Source organism: Ischnura elegans, chromosome 13 (genome assembly GCF_921293095.1).
Source record: "Ischnura elegans chromosome 13, ioIscEleg1.1, whole genome shotgun sequence".
Taxonomy (NCBI): Eukaryota; Metazoa; Arthropoda; class Insecta; order Odonata; family Coenagrionidae; genus Ischnura; species Ischnura elegans.
Genome location: NC_060258.1, coordinates 1045355 through 1067672, shown reverse-complemented (window position 1 = coordinate 1067672; position 22318 = coordinate 1045355). Strand labels below are relative to the sequence as shown.

The window sequence follows — 22318 nt, the reverse complement described above, 5'->3', positions numbered from 1 at the left end:
TGTATATTATGAATATCACTAATGGTGGGTAACGAATCGCAATCAATGCCTTTCGTTTTCTTTGATGAAGTAAACTATCCTATTGGTGGAAGTTGCGCTCCCAAATGTATGGATAAGCCTTTGCTGGTGATTAATAGTTTCTTCTGTTGAGATGATACGAAAATATGTAAGTATAAACTTGCATCTGCTACGGGACAATTTTTTATTAGATTTGGATGGATTAAAATTTTTTACCATAGGAGTATATTGAAGTTTGGAAATTAAACTATTTTTCCTTCACCCGCGGCGACGTTTCTTTTGCTGTTTTTATATATCAATAATCTCGAAGCGTAGTCACTCACTGGATTACTTCGGTGTTGTCATTAGCCGTGGGATATCGTTTCTGAACTACTTTCATGGCAATCATCTTCAACTTGCAAGCCCTACTTAAGACCGAATATAAGTCTGACCGCAAGATGAAGTGCCAGATGAGCTTGAATCTAACAGATGCTTGAATTGAACAGAATTATCTCAACCACAGAACCAATCAATTTGCCCCACATTTTTCGAACTTCGCGCGTACTTTATTTCTTTCATTTCCAATTAGATGGGTTATTAGGTGTCTTGCTGGTTCATCTCAAAATATTTTCAACCAAAATTCCAATAGGGTGGTTTCCTATTATTTTTTATTGCCTAAATCGAAAGATTATTACTCCTGGAGTACGTATTTCGCGCTTTTAGATTTTTAAATGACGATATCTATTTTTCGCGATTAAATGAAAAGTGAAAATTTTCAAGCGCGCAAAAACGCGACGCGTAAGTAGAAAAGTCTGCGCGACGCATTTCTGGTTCTCCCTCTCTCCTTGTGAAGTGACCCTGATCGAGGCTCTGAGCGCTGATAGGACGCAAGATGCTAGCGGATAGCTGAGAATCTTGCTGAATGGTAGCGCTTGGCTAAAAAAAGGTTTATTAATACTTTATCAAACGAAGAAAACTTTCCGACCTTAGCCAGTTTTAATAGGTGATTATTAAGACATGTTTCCCTGAGCTCTGTGCCTCATGCATGCATTGGTAACCTCAAACGATGTATAACTCCTATCCTCTCGTGTTGAAACTAGGTCCCTGTGACGTCACGCGGAGTGGAATCGCATGGGTGCCAATCTGGCCTTTTCAAATTGAGGATAAAATTTGACCCTTGCCATTCGTCTAAACCGGTATTTCAAAAACCAAATAATTTGTGTATTATGAATACACTAATGGTGGGTAACGAATCGCAATCAATGCCTATCGTTTTCTTTGATGAAGGAAACTACCCTATTCTTCGCCCACTTGCGATGGAGTGATATATTTTATCATTGCGCTACTTTCAATGAAAAAAATGTCAAAAATAGCGGAATAACTCCTTGATATTTGGGTTAAATATGTATTCCCCTTTAACACTTCGGGTACCGGCTGCTAAAGTTAAAGCCCTACTGAAAAATCCATCATTTTTTACTATATTCGTACATTTTTTAAAACATTAGCATCAAAAATATGTTTATATCGATGTTCATTTAAATAAAAATGGACTTTGTTCTTATTTACGAATGAGTTGAATAACATGTATTGTTAATTTTTAAATATATAATTTAGCAATGAAAACCTACTGTTTTTGAAAAATAAGAAAGTTGCAACGTATGATGTACCGCCATTACATGCGTAATTATTTTTTTATACAATCAATTTGAACTATTTAAAGCAAAGAAATCATTAAAAAGCATTTTTTCAAGCAAAGCATTATAAATCCTGAATGGCAGAAAGGGTTAATGCACCCTTAACGAACGATTCGATTGGCCCAAAGAATTTTCACACTAAGTGGCCAAAGATGAGGATGCCGGTAGCTATAGAGGACTTTTCGTCCTCAAGACATAAAATGAACTCTTTTTCTATCGAGCAGTTGATTTTTGAAAAAAAACAGAACCACTAAGCAGTAAACTGGGAAAGTACCACGGGGGAAATATAACGGCTTCACTCATACAAAGCCAATTAAATGGAAAGACGTAATATTACGTCCATGGTAATCCTCAGAAGGATTAGCAGGACGTAATATTACGTCCATGTCACGCAAAGTATTAAATTGCACTATTTAACTTTTAATTTCACTTAAAGGTTTCCATTATTTTCATATGGAAGCATATCGACTCCACACATTTTTCAATTCTAAACTTCAATAAAATGTTTAAAAACCCACGAATCCCATAACTAAACCAAAGAAAGGAAACTTAACATAAGCACGCAAAAAAATAAAACCTAAGAAGTATGAAAAATGTTAAACAACAATGTTACTTCTAGTATTATCTTTAAAAACGTTTTGTGAATTGCGTGCCATTATCCATCAACAGACGCCATTAACAATTCTAGTGGTAAAAAACTCTCATGTCTGTAATGTATTCATACATTTTGTGTATTTTTGCAAGAGAGGAAAAGTACAGGGAAAGTACTTTATGTTACGATGTCTTCTCTCTTTGAAACCCAACTATACCGTTTCCTTAAATTACTGATTCCGTGATACATACCGGAATTTTCGCTCGTATTATCGAGTATTACTTATTTTCCCTCAATGCAATTTTGCCGGCTTGCACCAAACAGAAGGGGCCGCTGCTTTGACTTTTCATTTTCCTGTGCACCAGACTGCGCGGCGATACAACAGTGAATTTGTGTGTTGCATATACGGCAGGATGCAAATACATACTATTAACACTCGAGCTATGTAGCTTGTTGGCGAATAAAGTTCGCCAGTCTTCGAAAACCAAGGATTTCATCATTGTACTTACATTCTGGTCTAAATTGGCCTCGTGTATTCCCGTATTTTACTTTAACTGTCTACAGTGTGATTTTTCAAAGCTCTAAGTATCGTAGCAGATTTTTTCACGATCGACAATAGGGACTCAACACCTTTGGCCAATAAATTATGCCGCACAACCGGATGTGTATCAAATCTGTACCGACATATCAGTCTCAACTATGAATGTACCAGCTTGAAGTAATTTCTACAAAGAAAGATAAATTTAAAAAAAAAACGAGTGTTATCATATAAAATCGTGGTTAAAGTACGCCAAGTGCCCAACCATGTAAAAATATCAGGCTTGCCTGCATGAGGTTTAACGTACAGTCCCTGCATAGAAGGACCATGACACTTGGACAATGTCTGATGGATTGTACATTACACCCAGGTACTATGTTTTTCACTAAAAATATACCAATACTCTGAATATTCTCAGGAGTTTCTCCATACACAGTCTCAAAAAGATAAATTCAAGTTTTCAATAGAGTCACCATCATAATCAGGCAGGGATGGGCAAAGAAACAGACTTATTTTCAACTTTGGTTAGAGAAAGTGCAATCGCTCGAGAACAGCCATTTTTTGCTCATGCTTGCTCTTGAACTTCATTCAAATTTTCCCTCTTGTATGTAGAAGAGGGAGTCTCATTTGTGTTGGAAAGAATTCGGTCCTCTTGCATCAATCGATTCGAATTATGTATCTTCATCAGCCCCCTCGTTACCGTTTACGGGGATAGCATGCTCCATTTGCACTTCCTCGGGCTACATTCTTCATTCTCCTTCAGGAGCTCGAGAATTTTCCTCTTCCTAATCACGGGGTGATCTGGAGAGAATGTGACCTCCTGATACGTGTATTTTATTGCCATTATTCTCAAAGGGTCTTGCATCATTTTTAGCTCATGTACTGTCTGTAAAAAAGCAAGATACCCTAGTTTGAGGAGCTCTAGCGTCTAAACGAATCAATCAACTTCAATGCAAAAAAGATCATACGAAAGAGAATTCATTTCTGTGTCGGCCTGTCACAAAAAATCTTCGGCGTCATCGTATTTTCAGTTCTTAATATTTTTTCCCCAAAAGTACCCGTTTTATGCGCGTAAAATCAAGTTTCCCTAATTTGAGCGCTTGACATTACCGTAGTTTTCGTTCCTATAACTGCAATCTTGATATGAAGAAGCCACATCTATCACTAGTAGTTAGCCGAAAACAAGCTGTTTTTACCACTAAAATTAACGGATGTGTTGTATACAACGCAAACCTCTGCTAACTTCCAAACCGGGGGATCAATTGAAAATTGATATATACAGTTTTCTTCCGTAGAATGTTAGCAATACATATACGTAAATCATACACGTTAAATGTCAGCAGTAAAACAAAAGTAATAAACAGGCAGCGAACCGACAGCGCAGTCCCCCACCTGTTTACTGGCTGTGGTCCAACAAGTAAGGAGCGGAGAAAGCCGCTTCCGTAACGGGGAGAGAACAGTCCAAGTAATATTAGCCTCTTGGTGCAGCTTGGCTTCCAACTTGCCCTCAGCGCCGATTCTTCTTTCAACGATAGTTTCGCCAGCGATGCTGCAGGCGTCTTCAGGTTTGAAGTGACGGATGCAGATGTTTTGCAGTCTTATATAAGGCTTGATTATGGTAAGATGCGGCAAGCTAAGGCAATTTGCTGGTTTGGGGAAGAGTTTCTTCGAGGCAATGGAGAGCGAGTAGCTGTCCTCCCTGTTGAAGCTTGGTGTTTTGGCTATTTCGATAGCCTCTTTAATCAGCCGGGGAAATTATTGCCTCTGTCTGGTGATGAGTTTCCGAAGTACACGTTGTGCATTGGCCTTCCCCATATATGCTCGGCGATGGCGGACAAACAAAATTATCTATTCTTGGTAGCTCTTTGGTGTTCTTTCATTCTGCATTTCAAGGCTCGTGATGTTTGGCACATGCACGAGTCTCCGCAAGAGCACTCGACTCGGTTTATTCGTCTATATATCTGAATGGCACTAGGCCTTTCATATGGGGTCGTCTGTCTCCTTGCCACAGGATTCTTGCAGAACACGACAAAGTCACAAAAGTGCACTATGCCGTATTTTTCCAGAATCCTCGCACCTTTTTCCGATGTCTTGGATGCGTACATCCTTGAATGCAGAATGGAAACGCACTAAAGGCCCACCAAAATAGACAATTTCGTTTATCCGCCATCGCGAAGCACGAACAAGGTTGACTTTGAAAACGCTAGGATTTTTTGGAAGACAAGTCGTTCCTGAACTGCCCGCATTCAGACGCTGATGAGCTGTGCGTCAATTTATCCGCCACTATACCTATCTTCAAAACTTATCGCAGGTGACCATTAAACCCTCTCGGGCAGTCTCCTCCCGGAGATCAGAATGGGGGACCACTTTTACCTCCGGAATGTTTTACCCAAAAGAATTCCATCGTGAGTGATAATTTAACGTTGGAGAGACGGCGACTCCTCGGGATAATAATGTGGTTGTTTCCCCTTGCCTTCCTCATCGCATTACTACAGCCGTTCACGTAACTGTTCTCACGCCTGCAGTGAAATGTGTCGCTGTACTGACCACCGTGGCCCCTGCCTTTACTCATATCAAGATGGCCCGCTGCCTTCTCCTCCAGATGATGCGAGGCATATTTAGAAGCCTCCCATCGCCAAATCGCGGCATTTCCAAATGCTTTGTGTATTATTTAGTTGGCCTATCTTGCCCAGGGATAGGCTCATATCTGCTTGAATCACTGCTACCTTTTCTCCACGACTGCTTATTCGACATATATACTTGCGTATGTCGCAGCTTAACTTAATGATTAAATGTTGACACAACATCTTCATCTTCGGCGGACGCAGCCGGTAGCTTTAAACCTTTAACTGCGGGAGCGTCAACATTTTTCTGCCACTGTGTGCGGGACCTGAGCGGGAAAGATATTTTTCCGTCGACCCCGAGTGTGTGTCTGGCAGGTGATAAACCCTCTTAATTCGGGACTGCCCACCCTACCCCCTAGCGACAGACCGTATATGTAATATGTCCTTGGTAATTACGCGGGGACGAAAGATCCACCGCCGATAGTACAAGAAGGAGAGACCTATACATTCAAATAAGTTTCCCTGGCTAATGTACAACAGCAACATAAATAAATTCCTAGGAAATGCTAGGAATCGTTGGAATTGTTTTCATCGTGAATGCGCCGCGGAAAGTAGGGAGCTCTTTCCCTCTCGGAGAAGGGAAAATCCGGGCAGCGCTCCCCGTGATGAGGGTATCCAGTCCCCGAAAGACACCTTTGTGCTCTCTGCCACTATACCCTCTTTCCGAACTGATGGCGGCTGGGTGGAAAATAGACCATCAGAAGCGCTGCCCCTTCCACTTCTCCTTTCTCCTCCATCCCCTTCCCTTTTCCCCTCCATCCGGCCGACCGGCGTTGCCAGCCTTGGGAATAACGGTACTTTCGGGAGCGGCGGATGGTTCTAGGACGAACGCTGTGCGGTTCCAACGGATTAGATTTGGCAACACCGCGAGCTGGAGAGGGATCAGCACTGCAAGGAGCTCGGAGAGAGACTGCGGGCTCCTCCACACTTTCTTCTGTCATTGGCTAGAAGAGTGGGTGGGTTTCGAGCAAGCTCACGGTCAGCCGCCGTCAGTTCAGAAAAAAGGGTATACGTTTGGCCGAGTTCAAGCGACCGCGGAAAGGACGACGTTGAAATCTTAAGATATGGCTGCCAGTGGCGAGAAAATTGGTCAAATGTTAACACACGTTCTCCCCGCAATCACAATGCAGACCATTTAAAAACGTTTCCGCAGCTTAAGGTATAACTCAATAGTGCATAGCGTCCGATTCGTCGAACCTCCGTATATAATTTCTTTCTGGGCTCCAATTGACATGCGCTACATAGTGATACTATATTAAGTTGACATGGATGTCTGTCTTTACTGCGCTGGTAATATTTCAGCTGACTACTTGAATGTATCGACTTAAGAAGGATTTATGTAAGATATGGCATTCAAAGAACTTTCAGTCGTCCCACAGGGTAATTAAATTATTTTTTATTGAATTTTTTCTCAATATGTTAATAACTTTTATCTTATCCGATATATCAGACGCCATGCACTGGGGTCAGTTCTCGTTGTTTATCTAAAGATGACTGATCTAATATTTTGGCCACATACATTTATGTGAGTATAGTACATTTAATTTTCAAATTACGTTAATTTTATTTTACAGTGGAATGTAAGCATAATGTAAGTAACTATCCATAAAAAGATTGTTGGCCTTGGCAATAAATAAATATAAACACCCAATGGCATCTGTGGAGGTGACAAATTGTGCAAGGTCACCCTCTAATGTAACATCATGTAATCTTTGTGAGTGGAGAAAGGGGAAACCTCTAGTTAACCTAAAATGCATATCTACATTCTGAAAAGGTATTGAAATTTTAAAGTAGACTGGACGTTTCTTTATTTTCCTGAGATAAATTGTTTAACCACATTTGTGTACAAAGTAGCATAAATTCTAATTATAATAATGTGGACCTAGCTTCTGAGAAGGAGGAACGTGTGGCATTCCTCGGCGATGTGATAATGCCAGGATGCTCTTCATCTTTTTTTGCACGTAAAAGAGGATATCTGTTTGCTACCTGCTATGCGTTTTCATACGGCTGAACGGATTGCGGCCAAAGTTTGTACATTGGTGAATCCCGTGCTCGCTCACTCCGCAGTACTACTTTTGGCTGCGTCCGACGTGTCATGTGAATCATTTTCTCACTACCAAACACTGCAAGTCCGCTCAGCGCCACCTAGCATCCACCTTCTGTCCTCGGCTTACTCTCCCACCCTCCGATAACATCCCCATTTACTCTGCCAATGTTTGTACATCTTCCACCTCCATTGCTGGCTTTTCTCGCGACTTCACCGTTCTAAGGTTAATGGCCCACGATTTTCCTTGCTGTCCTATTGACGGTGCATTCCGACAAATCGTGACGAATCGCTCAGCCGCGAGTGAAAACAGAGAAATAGGAATAAAATTGCATATCTTTTAACAATGAAAATAAATGACATGCTGAATTCATTAAATTAACAAACTCGGCCATAAGCCTTTTATTGTGCCCTGATATCACATTATTTACAAAATGTGGACAAGAATAATTATTTATACAAAGAATATTCAAAGAACACATGATTAATTCTAAGAAAATTCGGAAGCAATTAGAAGATGCCAATTAAGACTGGACTTAAAGCCAGAAACATTGGAGTAAATACTGTGGACGTGTTTAAACAAAAATGTGTAGTGTAGGCTGCTTCATCCTAATCTGATAGCCTGGGTGTGCCCTTTTCTGCAACTACTCTCTTTCAATATTCATTACGAAAATCCAGAAACACATTACTGGGCACGCATTTCATAGAAACATGTAGATGGCCCATCGACACAATATCATCATTCATTTCTCGTTGTGCAGGCGAAAATTAACCATTACACTCCTCCGTGTAGCTTTGCATTAGGTTTAATTGGAACATTTGTTACATTTATTTAAATTATCCTGTCCGCAAGAAAATGTTGCATGCGTAAACGTGACTTATCAGAGTGAAACCACGCACATACACAACATGAATAGTCTCTCAATTTAGAGCGCGTGTGGAGGTTGGGATTAGAAATAACAGTGAGAGACTTAGTGCAAAATACGAAATAATAATAATACATCACAATTGTACGTTTACACATGTGTGGGTCAGGGCCACTGTTTGCAGTGTTGGACGTGATGCGGACTATGCATAAACAAGGCTGCGCTCACACGTGTGAGCATGTATGTATATCTGTCAAGGTAACCACTCCCTGCAAAACACTTCCAACAAATGCTACACTGACAAGGTTTATCTAGTGTGTGTACGAATGGGTTACTAGGTCGCATCATGGCGTGACAGACTTGCTGCAGACGCACAGTGGGCTAGAATCGAAAAAAGCTGGCCAAAACCTCAAAATCGATTTTTTTGAGCTAGGAAGTTGAAACTTCGTACACACATTCTCAAATAAATTGTGCATAACTGCCCAGATTATTTCGGTCCTGTGTTTTCACTTTAACAATATATGTGAGGTCAAAGTTGAGCAAATTTAGCGAAAAACGACCACCCTCGATTTTTTCTGAAAATTGCCGACTTTATCCTCGTGCAGTGGTTTTATAAATAGTTTTATCGACAAAACTGTAATACCATCTTAATTGACACTTCTTATTCTTTCATTTGAAAGGCTTTTAAAGATTTTGTTTCATCAATAACAATAGATACATAACAAAATGGCGGAGCCTGTTTTCAACCCATTTTTTTACATAAACGTAGAAAAAAAGTAGACATTGTCACCGGCTTACACTAAGTAACTTATATCATGTCGTTCTTTGAAGCTTCTACATTGTGAATCTAAAGTCAAACCTTGCACCAATTTGCAACCCCGAATTTTAAATCGTTTTTTCGAACGCACGGACGACTCCGGTTCTGGCCGGCGGCGGCGGAGAGTACGGCGACGCAGCAAGCGGGTGGATGCAATATGGTCTCATTCACTTTTATGTGTGGATAACAGATATATTAGTGACAGAAAATAATCACCAGAAAGTAAAATTTATAAATATTGCTACGAATGACTCTCATTATGAAATCGCTGGGCACTGCAAGAGGTGCACTGAAAGGTTTCTTTCTTTGAGTGCATTCCATGGAGAATGGACTTAAATCGCGTTCTTAAAGTGGGAAACGGACTATTTTATTAACTAATAAGCTCTATTTCTAGGCAAGAGCCCTCGATGATCTATGGCCTCCACTTCCTAACCTGCCATACATATTTAAAGGCATTCGGACAACGGTCGTTTTATAGTATTGTTGTAGTGCCGAGTCCTCGAACTTGTTTTTGGTTTGAACTCCTTTTAACTTTAAAAGCTTCGGAAGGCATATTACTCACATCGAATAATGTATTCTTTCTAAGAATAACAGTTGATTTTAATCTATGTCTTATGCTCAATATAAAGTATTGATTTAAATCTCTTACCTATATATCAACGTCATTATTCTTAAAACTGCGCTGCTGACAAAATGGTTATTTTTCAGGAATATTTTACCATACAAACATAACATAAACAAAAACAACACAATTTACGCTTTTCCCAACTAACATTCTGCAATTAGCACTGTCAACAATAAAAGGTTACTGTTTTTCATTCACTATCTGACGAGTTTTTATCACTTTCACTGTCTGAGCTAAAGCAATGTTTTCCTTTTTCAAAAACAGATCCATTACATTGTTCGGTAAGCTGTGTGTTTCCTCCAGTTTAATTGGCATAATTTTTGTCATTATCAGTTATGACATTAGGAGTTGTCTTCGAAATAAATCCCTATTTGTGGCCACTCGTGCCACTTTTCTAGTCAACCGTTCACGGAACTTTCTCACGTCCTTATATCGTGCCTATATTGCTTCCCCTGTCAGTTGTCGCAATTAAGAATGGACTCTGTTGCAATGTCAGCTCCTTGAATGAAGACCTTATGCACGGTTGGTGGCATACCATAATTGTATTTAAAGCGTCAGTGAGAGAGAGAGAGAAAATCAAATTATGTATTTGGAGAGGAAATCTAGAATAATTGTGATGACTTTTGAATACTCGTGCCTGTTTCATGCTTCGCCTAACGAACAGCATTTTTTACCTAAACAAGAAGGCACAAAGGTGCTCACGAGCAATAATTCATGAGACATAGGCCCTCGTTCCCACGTGCAATTATATTTCGCATGTCCTCACTGCTATCAAAGCCGTGTTTTCAAATTAAAGTGCACTTTATATGCGACGCGAAACTAGGATCTGTGGAAATGCACGTTAAGATTCGAGTTGCAGTAAGAGAACAGAACAATTTTTGGAAACTTCTAATATAACCTCTGCTACAATAATTTCACTCGGGTAAATGAAATCATATGCTCGCGTCACTCTCTCATCGCTGGGGTTAATATTATATCCCTGGCATTTCAGATTTTCGAAGATTCTTGCACCTAAATTTGGTGAGCTGCATGGACACAATTACTTATTGAGAGGGCCTCTTAATCTGACATAACATAATATTCGGGGTTGCATTTTATCCACTTGGCAAGAGTTCTTCTTGCCTCCGAGGATGGTCACTGTATCTTCCTTTTGCATTCGTTTTCCTCCTATTCGTTCTTTCGATACAACCCTGAAAACATGAATTGACGTCCATCTGCACTGGCTAAACTAGAGCAACATGTAAATTGTGCTGCATAAGGAATAGTTATTAATTGCTTTAAATCAAGAATATAAACTAAATAAGAATAATGAACTCTTCAAGCACCAAGACAGTACTTGATTTGGCAAAATACGGCAAAATCAAGTGCTGTATTGAGCCATTTTCTATCACGTTTAAGGAATATATTAACTGTTATTTTGAAAAAGTTTATTAGTTAGTAAAAGTCCGTTTCCCCACTTTAAGAACGCGATTTAAGTCCATTCTCCATGGAATGCACTCAAAGAAAGAAACCTTTCAGTGCACCTCTTGCAGTGCCCAGCGATTTCATAATGAGAGTCATTCGTAGCAATATTTATAAATTTTACTTTCTGGTGATTATTTTCTGTCACTAATATATCTGTTATCCACACATAAAAGTGAATGAGACCATATTGCATCCACCCGCTTGCCGCGTCGCCGTACTCTCCGCCGCCGCCGGCCAGAACCGGAGTCGTCCGTGCGTTCGAAAAAACGATTTAAAATTCGGGGTTGCAAATTGGTGCAAGGTTTGACTTTAGATTCACAATGTAGAAGCTTCAAAGAACGACATGATATAAGTTACTTAGTGTAAGCCGGTGACAATGTCTACTTTTTTTCTACGTTTATGTAAAAAAATGGGTTGAAAACAGGCTCCGCCATTTTGTTATGTATCTATTGTTATTGATGAAACAAAATCTTTAAAAGCCTTTCAAATGAAAGAATAAGAAGTGTCAATTAAGATGGTATTACAGTTTTGTCGATAAAACTATTTATAAAACCACTGCACGAGGATAAAGTCGGCAATTTTCAGAAAAAATCGAGGGTGGTCGTTTTTCGCTAAATTTGCTCAACTTTGACCTCACATATATTGTTAAAGTGAAAACACAGGACCGAAATAATCTGGGCAGTTATGCACAATTTATTTGAGAATGTGTGTGCGAAGTTTCAACTTCCTAGCTCAAAAAAATCGATTTTGAGGTTTTGGCCAGCTTTTTTCGATTCTAGCCCACTGTGAGACGTTGCAGAAATAAAGCAAATCCCGTTTTTTTTGTACAAATGTACTAAGAGGCTCTTTGTCGAGAGGGACACTATAATTCGCCGCACGAGAAGGGTTTCTCCTACGTGTTGTTTCGCATGTGACTTTTACGTGAACGACTCTGAGTGAAAGATTATTTTGGCGGATTCTGCGTGAAAAAGGTCTCTTCTGCGTGCGTTTGCATGTGTCCCACCACATTGCTTCTTCTGTGAAAAGAATTTTCATTCAAGAACATTCTGCACGACTAAGGCTTCTCTCTCGAATGTATACGAAAATGTGTCACCGAGTGGTTCTTATTTGAGAAAGAATTTTAACACTCGTGTCATGAATAATGCCTCTCTCCCCTATATGCAAACGCATGTGACTGTCGAGAGAACATCTCTTTGTGAAATGCTCGCAGCAAATGCTACAGGAGTAAGGTTTCTCTCCCGCGTGTGTTCGAATGTGACTTTTGAGATGATGGCTGAGTGAAAGATTTCTTGCATATTGACAATTTACCCCTTAAGAATACGGTTTATCCCCCGTGTGCGTACGAATATGTCTAACTAAGTCGCTCTTATGCGAGAAAGACTTTTCACACTCACTGCAAGAAAAAGGCTTCTCTCCCGTGTGTGTTCGTGTGTGACTGTCGAGAATACTCTTCTGAGTGAAACACTTGCAGCAAATGCTACAAGAATACGGTTTATCCCCCGTGTGAATACGTACATGTCTAACTAAGTGGCTACTACTCGAGAAAGACTTTTCACACACGTTGCAAGAAAATGGTTTCTCTCCCGTGTGCGTGCGTACATGTCTAACTAAGTTACTCTTAATCGGGAAAGACTTTTCACACACGTTGCATGAATAGGGCCTTTCTCCTGTGTGTTTACGTACGTGCGCGTAGAGAACGTCTTTCCTAGAGAAGGACTCGCTGCAAACCTTACATATAAAAGGCTTCTCTCCCGTGTGTATTCGCGAGTGAATATTGAGATGACCTCTACGAGTGAAAGATTTCCTGCAAGTGCTACAAGAATACCTTTTCCCTCTTGTGTGTTTAAGTTTGTGTAAGGTGAGGTCCCTTTTCTGAGTGAAGGACTCAGTGCACTCGCTGCATGAATAGGGTTTATCTTCCTCTCTCGGACCCACGTGATTGCGTACATTTCTAATGCTAGATGACTTTGAAGATAAACTTTGTGTAGTTGATTTCTCTCCTACTGTGAAACTTCTCGTGAATCGTCTTATGTTTTTCTCATCCCCTTTTCCTCCACTGGTTTCCTTGTTGAGCAAATTTTCTTTTTGCATGGGCTCTAGCATTTTCCTATCCAGCTCTTCTAAACCCTTTGAGATGGTAGGCTCGCAAGAACTGCTGTGTCCGCTTGATGGATGTGCTTCTAATGACACATCTACGATTGATGATTCTGCTGCAGCATCAAAATTACGGGCAACAAAATGAATTTTCATGTGTTTCATTAGCTCCTTTTTGTTGTTGAACACATCTCTGCAGTTGACGCAATTATATGAATCTTCGTTTGAACTGGAATTGTTCCCTGGATTTTCGATCAAGGAATTAAGTACCTCGTTGTTGCCTCCCACGATGGTCCCACAGCCACTTCTGTCATTTCTACTTATTCTGATAAACCTAAGGTTATGCGAGGTATTTGGTGCATCACAACCACTTCTCTCCCCAACAACAGCCATTGCGGCTCCACCTCTGCTGCTTTTAAGTGATTCAATGTCTTTGGTATTACATTGTCTGTCATTAGGAATTGAGCAACTTGATATTTCATCAGATTCAGAAGCACCACATTTTTCTAAGTCTTCATCCATCAGATTTTTCTCTATCTCTTCATGGGATGTTCCAGCCTTGGAATCAATTTGTGTCACCAAAGCTGTGGGACCAATGCATTCATCAATTGAATGATTCCTTATATTTCCTTCTACAAGCAGATATGAAGTTGATGTTGTTTGCTCGGGCATTTCTTCGGCAGCCGGGACACCTAGAAGAAATTTTTAAATAGCAACTAACAACATCAAACATGAAATTTAAGACTACAACATCTTCTCTTTAAAATCCATTGAATGGATGGAAAAATGTAAAAACAGGTGGTACAATTGCTGCCCAAGTTGGACTTGAACTTAGAGACTCGATGTAAATGAATGGAGGGGAAAAGAACACATAGCATAAAAATGACGAGGGCAACAGGGGTGTGGTAGAACAAAAAAGACGAAATCATTGGTTAAAATGCTACGTAGACATATAATCAAGCACACACATACGCATCACACATGTGACTTCCAATTGCAGAAAAAGAATAAAATTATACCCCTTTCAGAATTGGTCCTTAAAAGAGGGAAAAATATTTTTCTTTTAAAACGAATATTTAATGATAAGTGAATATTTTCAAAATTAAAAAGGTTCCTAACAATGGCAATCACATTAAATTTTGTGGCACTGCAAATGAGTATCTAGAAAAATTATTTTGAAATTTTCCTGAATTAGTTTTCATAGAGGTAATTAAAAATTTAAAGATAAAAGCAATGAACAAACAGCCAAAAGAAACTCCCTTGAGTGAAATATACCCAACTGTCATGAGATAAGCAATGGTTTGGAGGGGCGATGGGGGCAGATATTCCAAGTATGGCACGCAAGCCTGAGCTCTTATTTGTGTTGGGATAGTGGCATTTCCACTCTTTTTCAGTACATGCAGTTTAATCATTTCCCAAGCCTTCTTCTGCAGAAAGCCACTCCTAAAAACTTCAGAAGATATTTAATAAACCTTTAAAATGCCAAGGGCAACGAAAGCAGAAATTTTCGATTATTAGCAAAAAATGACCAAAGGCTGCCATCTTGATTACGTCCTGCAGTATAGTTTTTGCCCAGAATTGGTCCACTAGATCAACGTCAATTTTAGTTGTAGGATGTAAGCATTTCAGATTTATTTTGGCTATCCCTTTCAACATCAATGGCAGAATCATAAAGCATTTTAGAAAGAATAAAGACTAATTTATTATTTTGGGTCAGTATGACATTATCGTCAATTCTTCTGGGAACTAAAGAGAGATGAATACCCTGCTCTGCTTTTGCAAGGGAAAATTTATCTCCAAATTCACCTCTTATTTCTTATTTTTGCACCAACGTGTGTAGGCCTTTTTCTTTCAGCAATTATTTTGGTTAAGGGAACAATAGATTTTTCTTCCCTGTTGTTCATTATATACATTGATGAGCTTTGCTCCCGCTTTAGCAGTAAAATACCTTTATTTGCTGATGACCCTGTCATCTATCGCGAAAATAGTGATCACTCTACAAAATTCTATCATTGGACTGAAACAACGTTCATTTCTGGAGCCAAGAGAGGGAACTTGAACTTAATCTGAGCAAATGCATGACGGTACATTTCTTGCTGAGTTTGTACATCTATAACCATGTTTATGCAGTGGATGGTATTAACATAGAGGCAACATAAAAAGTGAAGTACGTGGGAGTTACGATAACCTCGAACCTATTGCGGGGAACACACATAAGAAATATTTGTGGCATAGCCCTGAAGAAATTATGATTTATCAAGCGTATTGTGGGAAGATTTTCAGATGAGAAAGTAAAAGAAAGGTGCTATTTTTCACTCGTCCGACGGCACCTCGATAATGCAACGAGCCTATGGGATCCATCAAAGAAAGATTAAATCAGTAAACAGAAAAAATACTAAAGAAGACTTTGTGGTTCGCCAAAAACTGCTATCTTTGTACAGAAAGCATTACCCAGATGTCATGTGAATTGGACTGGGAGCCACTGGAGACTCGAAGGCTGAGTGCTAGGCTTAGATTTCTTGAACAGTTGAGGATGGATTTCTTTAAAAGCGACACGGAGGACAAAATACTAGAGCCCCACTATATTTCCAGGTCCGATAGAAGCGATAAATTAAAAGAGTTGTTTTGCGGAACGGGTAGATACGGGAATTCGTTTTTCCCCCGAGCCGTAAGGGATTTTAATAAATGCTAGTCCTAATTCCCATAGAGCATATCATTTTTATGTAAGAACAGCGGAAGTCCTAACACCCCCTTCCACACGCCTTTCAGGGTATTATGCAGCTTGTATGTAGAATTATTTGATTGATATCAAGAATTCGGCTGTTTCTTAGCCATACTGATTTCATTTCTAGAGCATACCTATAAATTTAATATTATGTCAACAATATTTTCTCCTCCAAGGAAGCTTCATGCCTAGTAGTTAGTAAAACCTAACAAAGCACCATTGCTAATCCCAAGGACAAAAGGGTGAATAGGAATGCACTCATTTAAAAGATTTTCTCTAATTTTACCACGAATTCAAATTGGTCCAAAAGCTAAGCTAATTTTCGCCCTCATTTGACCAAGTTCCATGTTTACATTTTCAATGAACCCTGAAATTTACTTTTCATACTCAATTTTCAAACAAAATGCTCCATTCTGGCTTTTTGGGTATATAATTTTGAGGATTCGCACCGCTTTTCACCAGCATTTCTGGAAAAAAGGTGTGTGGCTACTACGAGTAAATTTTTTCTTTCAATAAACTAGTCTCCAAGCTTGGTTGAAGCAAGGCAGCATTCTTTTTATTCATTTAATATGACTCTTTAACTGTCAAAAATGCCAAATAGAGAAAATAAAGAAAAAATTCTTAGCCATTGCTCATTTACATACCCAACAATTTTAGTGAAACAAAAATATTTTGTTCGGGAAGACCATTAAAAACGATTCAAATGACTACAAAAAAGAAAGTTAACATAAAACTTCTTCCCTTTCCAATTACCACTTAAAATAAAGACAACAGGAAATATGGATGAATGACTAATTCAGGTTCTTCATCCTTCAGAATCAGTCACAATAAGGCTGATTTCAGAAGAGACGACTTTTCACATTCCTATATTCCCCGCATGGCACAAGGAAATCCAGAGTTTTCTTATCTGAAAGCGGTCTGAGTTTCACGACCAGTTGACGCTGTTGATGGTGCAGTGCCTGGCCAGTTAGAAATGGGCGCAGTGGAGAACACCGCATGATTTGATTGGTATGAAGGCATCGGTAGGGACATTAGATTATATGAAAGTGCAGCACCGTGCCATCTGAAAGTGACGTAAGCCTTACTTGTATGCAACTTTTTGAGGCACTTAAAAGCACTCATCCATGACTTCCATTGTGGACTTATGGGACAAAGTCAAATTCTCAATAATTGCTTTAGCCACAGTAAAAGTTGGCTAAACAAAAGCATTTACTTGTAGATCTTCCACATTAAAATCAATCCCTCCAAGGATAGAGTTATTTGCTACCCGTAAGAGTACTCACCAAATGCAGACTCATGGGCAGTAGTTGAACTCTCAAATGGGTCCCCATCCTCACTTAAGGTAGGCTGGAAGTAATCATCAAGATATTAATCATGCACGAAAAGAGATTCAGGACTTTTTTTTTGAAAGGATTGATTTAAACTTTTTTATAAACCACATTACAACAAAATATAAAATTCCTCACAAATTTTTCCTAACAAAATAAAAATATTTGCAACACTTCAGGGAATTAAATATTATTCCATTTTTTTCAACATGTAAACGGTCTTTGATTTATGTTCTGCCTGCATTGTAATATTATCTTCATTAGATAACTCTGCAATGGATGTAATTTAGTTAATGAGATACCATATAATAATTAAGGTTTCTTTGGCAATGAGTAAACCGAAATAACCTAATGGAAACTAGGCATCTGTGAGAAAAAATGAGATAAAATCTGATGCTGCTATATTGCAGAAAAAAGATTTCCACAAAGAAAACTAAATTCTTCAGTGAAAATCATAGAAATAATGATGTACAGCAGGCTTTTGTACAACTTTGTAAAGTGAAAAGTAGAAACAAATTATTAAAAAAGTGCTGCATGCTAATGTGGAACCTAAGACCTCCAGATAGTAGCCAAACACCATAACCACCACACTACCACTGCTACTTGAAAGGAGACCATTTCTAGGGGAACATATTAGGTATATAAATGCTGAAATGCATTCCACTTTTAAAACCATTGGTTATAAAACCCAATATGGGAGGATATTTGTGGACAGCTCCCAATGAACTACAACACTACACAGTTTGATTGAAATGTGAGACCTGATTTTCTTAATGAGCTATGAATTATCAGCCCTGGGATTTCCTGTAGTAAAATAAACATCTTCATGAGGCATGATTTATTGGTCGTAGGATATTTTATAGTAAAATAAATATCATATTGATACTTGCATTATCGGTATTAAGATTTAACATAGAAAAATACAAGACAAGAAAAATATAAGGCAAGAAAACTACAACAATTAAATACAAAATAAAGAGGAAAAAATCACTTATTTTGAGGTAAGAATATGTACTCTTTTGAGTTATAAGTAACTTTGAATCGAATAGGTAAGACTGCCTGTAAATACTCGTGTGTAAGCCTTACTAACAAGGGGAGACCACAAACCTTGCTACGCCTTTTTCAAAGCCATATTTTTTATGGCCTTCGGAATGGTAAACACATCTCTGAACTAGTAGTGATTCCATTGTATGGGCCTTAGCTTGGCTGCAATTAATTAATTTTCATGCAGTACTTTTCACAAGCTGCCTATAGATCCATAATATCTCACCTCTTAGCAGACGGGTCAGGTGGGGTAGTGGTAGCGTTTCAGGCTACCACACAGGGGACCAGGGCTTCATCATGGCAATATATTTGGTTGTCTTCATCGTGATCATACGGTGCCACCTTTTTCAATACTTTTAATAGGGGTGTTTACCTCAAACGAAATTACCCATTCAAGTAGATGCTAACCGTGAGTTTTGGCTAAAAATTCACATTGGTGAAGAAATTTCTGCAATAGGTACATTACAATTTCTTTTGTGCTCGGTTGAAATTTTTGCACTTTTGAAGTTTCCGCGGGAAGTCAGCCTCGAATGGCTCTGACATCACACACAGCTACTTTGCTGACTGCATGCTTTCAGTGAACGCCGTTATCCAAGCCGTACTTGAATTTGTGGATGCCGTGGTGAGAAATGCCTTCGGATTGTGGTTTAGTGAGGGCTAATTCTAATACTGTGCCCAATATGAGCTAAGTGCCCTATGCTCATTTTTCATTTTCAATTTTATTCAATAAATAGCAGTCAAGGCAAGAAAAAATCTAAATACGCAGAAAATAAATCTAATGATGACATTTTTAGTGCTCTGGAAATTCAAGGAGTCAAGTGTGTGAGGTTAAAGTTGATGCATATTAACTATGATAACACTGTAAAATATGTTAATGTACTTATGAGTATATTTTGAATCAAATACTTAATTTTGTTACCATTTACTTGGCCTAGACTGGCTTCCATTTTTATTTGAATTATACCCTAGTAAATGCTGAAATGGTTCTTGAGGGATACATTTCATATTATATCAACAATCCCTGTCACACAACGCTCGTTTTTTTAAGTTTGAAAGGCTTTTGCTAATTTCTAGCCTATAAAAACTATGGTGACTAAAGGGAACTAATATCGTAAAATAATCAATTATGTTCCTCTCAGATTCGTCTGCATTGTAACATAGAATTGCAAAATGTTGTCAATATTTATTCTTGTGAAGATTACTGAAAGGCCTCTTGCACACACACCGATTTTGGATAGCCAGTAATATACTAGCCGTCACCATGCCTTCGGCAACCAGCGTATGCTTTCGGAGCGTTTGAGCCGACCCTGGTATTCCACACTTTTTGCTTAGCCTTTTAAGGGTTAAATTTTTTAATAGAAAAGTGCTGAAACTGCTGCCAGTATCCCCTCCATGTGTACTTTTATTTAAGACCATAAAAAAATTGGTGAACAATCCTATTGCAACAAGGATAGACATGAGACTATTTTTTATCATCATAGCGGAGTTTAGGTATTTAAGTAGTGTCATTTCAAACAAGGAGATACGAGGACTATACTAGCAAGCGTTGGTGTGCACCAATATGTTAATTTTTTCATTGCTTATACTGATTGACTTCCTCATTAAAAATTAAAATCAATCTTGCGAGAGCACATGCAATTACAAGCTCGCAGCGATCCACAACATGCGTACAGACATAATTAATAAGAACACAAAAGGATTTTAAAATGCCATATTTCTCAAACACTTGTAATTCACTTTACTCCAAAGGGATTTTACTAACACAGTACCTAGGTGCTAAAAGAACCATTCCAAAATATCATTTCAACTGATAAATAGGGTGAAATAAAGTTGATGGCCCTGGACCAGGCCTGCTGGCATATAAAAAAAGTCAATCCTCGAAAACCAAGGATTTCAAGATTGTACGTATATTCTGGGCTAGAATGGTCTCGCCTATTCCTACAATGTACTTTGACTGTGTATGTTGTGAGTTTTCAAAGTTTGAGGTATTGAAGCTAATTTTTTTAAATCAGGAAGAGGAACCCATCACAAGTGGCGTATAAATTACACCGTGCGACCAGCTGTGTACCTTTATATCTGTATCACCTATAAATGCACAAGATTTAACTACTTTATAGAAATAAAGATTAATTTAAACAAAAATCGAGTGTTATCATGTATGCACATAACGTGGGCAAAGTATGCCATTTGCCCAGTTGTGCAGAAATAACAGTCGCACCCGCTAGAGGGTTAAAAGCAACAATTACACCAAATGTGTCTTGTGCTCGCCGCTTCCCAAAATCTTCTGTAGCCCTTCCATTATAATAACAACAGGCGCACCAACATATGTCATTTCTTCAAAAAAAAAAGCCACTGTTACAGCTCCCCATTAATCTTTCGGTATGTTTTTGAGGAGAGTAACAAGTGGAGCCTTCACTTCTCCACGTTAGAAATGACACTGCTTAAATACCTAAACGCCATTATGAATTATAAAAAAGTCTCATGTCTGTGTTCGTCGCAATTAGTAATTAATGAAAAAGTTGAGGCCATATGAGAACAAAGAAGACAACAAAATATAAAGCCATGACGAATCTCCAAACCCTGGTCCCCTGGCAGGTAGCCAAAATCGCTACCACTACCCCACCTGACCGGTATGCTGAGTAGTGCGATATTATGGAAGTATATGTGGCTTGTGAATAGTACTCCTTGAAAATTAATTAAGTACAGCCGATCTAATGCCCATTCTACAGAACCGCTACTAGTTCAGGGATGTGTTCACCATTCCAAAGGCCATAAAAAATACGGCATTGAAAAAGACAGAGCAAGTTTCATGATCTCCCCTTGTAAGATGAATGAAATTTGAAGAAGGGTAACTATACTTCCAATAAACGGTACCACTGGGAATCCACACACTTGCATTGCAGGAGTACGGCTCTTTGTTACTCACCACAGGGAAAAAAGTTGAGCTTGGTCACTTGTAAAGCTACAGCATTAGGTCATTTGCATCTCACCCCCCTCCCTTGTGATGAAGGCAAACAAGTAGGCCACTTGCTGAGGTACCAATAAAAGTAGCATAAACGTGCCAAACACTTCTAACTTGTGGCCCACTTTCCCACTTTCTTTTGCTATTGAATGCTAACCAGTTACTAACAAGTATCTATGAAAGGCATTTGACACCAAAATAATGGTAAGCTTCTGAAAATCACAGGTATTTTATGTCATCACATGAATAACAGCACACGCATGAAACACTTTGGACCACCGAGGTGCCCCACGTCCCCACTAGAGGGCTAATAAGGTTAACTTTATCGGTCCCAAGATTATATATAGTAATGTATACGGCAAAAAATCTACTACACAAATGAACAACATAAAAAGGGAAAAACAGATTTTTTATGATGAGAAAACTTATTTGAGTAATTGGTAACTTTGAATCAAATGGGTTACCTTTAAAGCTGTATACAAAATCAAAATGTTCTGGCATTTTCCATGATTAACATTTTTTACCCACTATCTCCTTCAACAATTAATTAAATTCCACACATACCTGGGCATTCTCCTCAGGAGATGGTTCCTTCTTTGCCCCGACCAGCATCCAGTCCCGATCTGCCACCATTGCTCCCCTGCCCTGAGCTTCCACCTTTTCACCTTGGGAAGCAGTTAAGGTATTGGGCTGCAACACAAACCCCAATCAACATCATTAATGATTGAGATACAGAAAGATAAAAACACTTTTCAGAATTCCTCACACGAATAAAATTAAAGTTAGTTTCAAATGGATATAGTCTTCATACTACCCTGCAAGATGCCTCAAGGTAATTAATGTTAGGAATTTATAATATGTATTTATAATTATTTTGTTAAAATTACCACTTTTACATTTGTCA

The 22318-nt window shown here is 38.8% G+C and overlaps 1 protein-coding gene across 1 annotated transcript; it reads right to left on the bottom strand.

Annotated features, from left to right (window-relative positions):
- Window positions 1–337: 337 nt before the first annotated feature.
- On the bottom strand, window positions 338–22047 carry LOC124170368. Its single transcript, XM_046549091.1, has 4 exons — window positions 21979–22047; window positions 17364–17427; window positions 13586–14047; window positions 338–489 (listed from the first exon to the last, which is right to left on the bottom strand). Exons 1-4 carry the CDS (start codon window positions 22045–22047, stop codon window positions 338–340), a joined length of 747 nt encoding a protein of 248 aa, XP_046405047.1.
- Between the last annotated feature and the right edge of the window lie 271 nt (window positions 22048–22318).

Excerpts from the sequence above, each read along its gene's own strand:
- LOC124170368 (XM_046549091.1), bottom strand. The coding sequence starts at position 22,047 with ATGGTGGCAGATCGGGACTGGATGCTGGTCGGGGCAAAGAAGGAACCA. Across the intron at positions 17,428-21,978 it reads CTCCTGAGGAGAATGCCCAG|CCTACCTTAAGTGAGGATGG; the intron begins GTATGTGTGGAA and ends GATTACTTCCAG. Across the intron at positions 490-13,585 it reads AAATCCAGGGAACAATTCCA|CATCTGTTAGATTCAAGCTC; the intron begins GTTCAAACGAAG and ends GTTCAATTCAAG.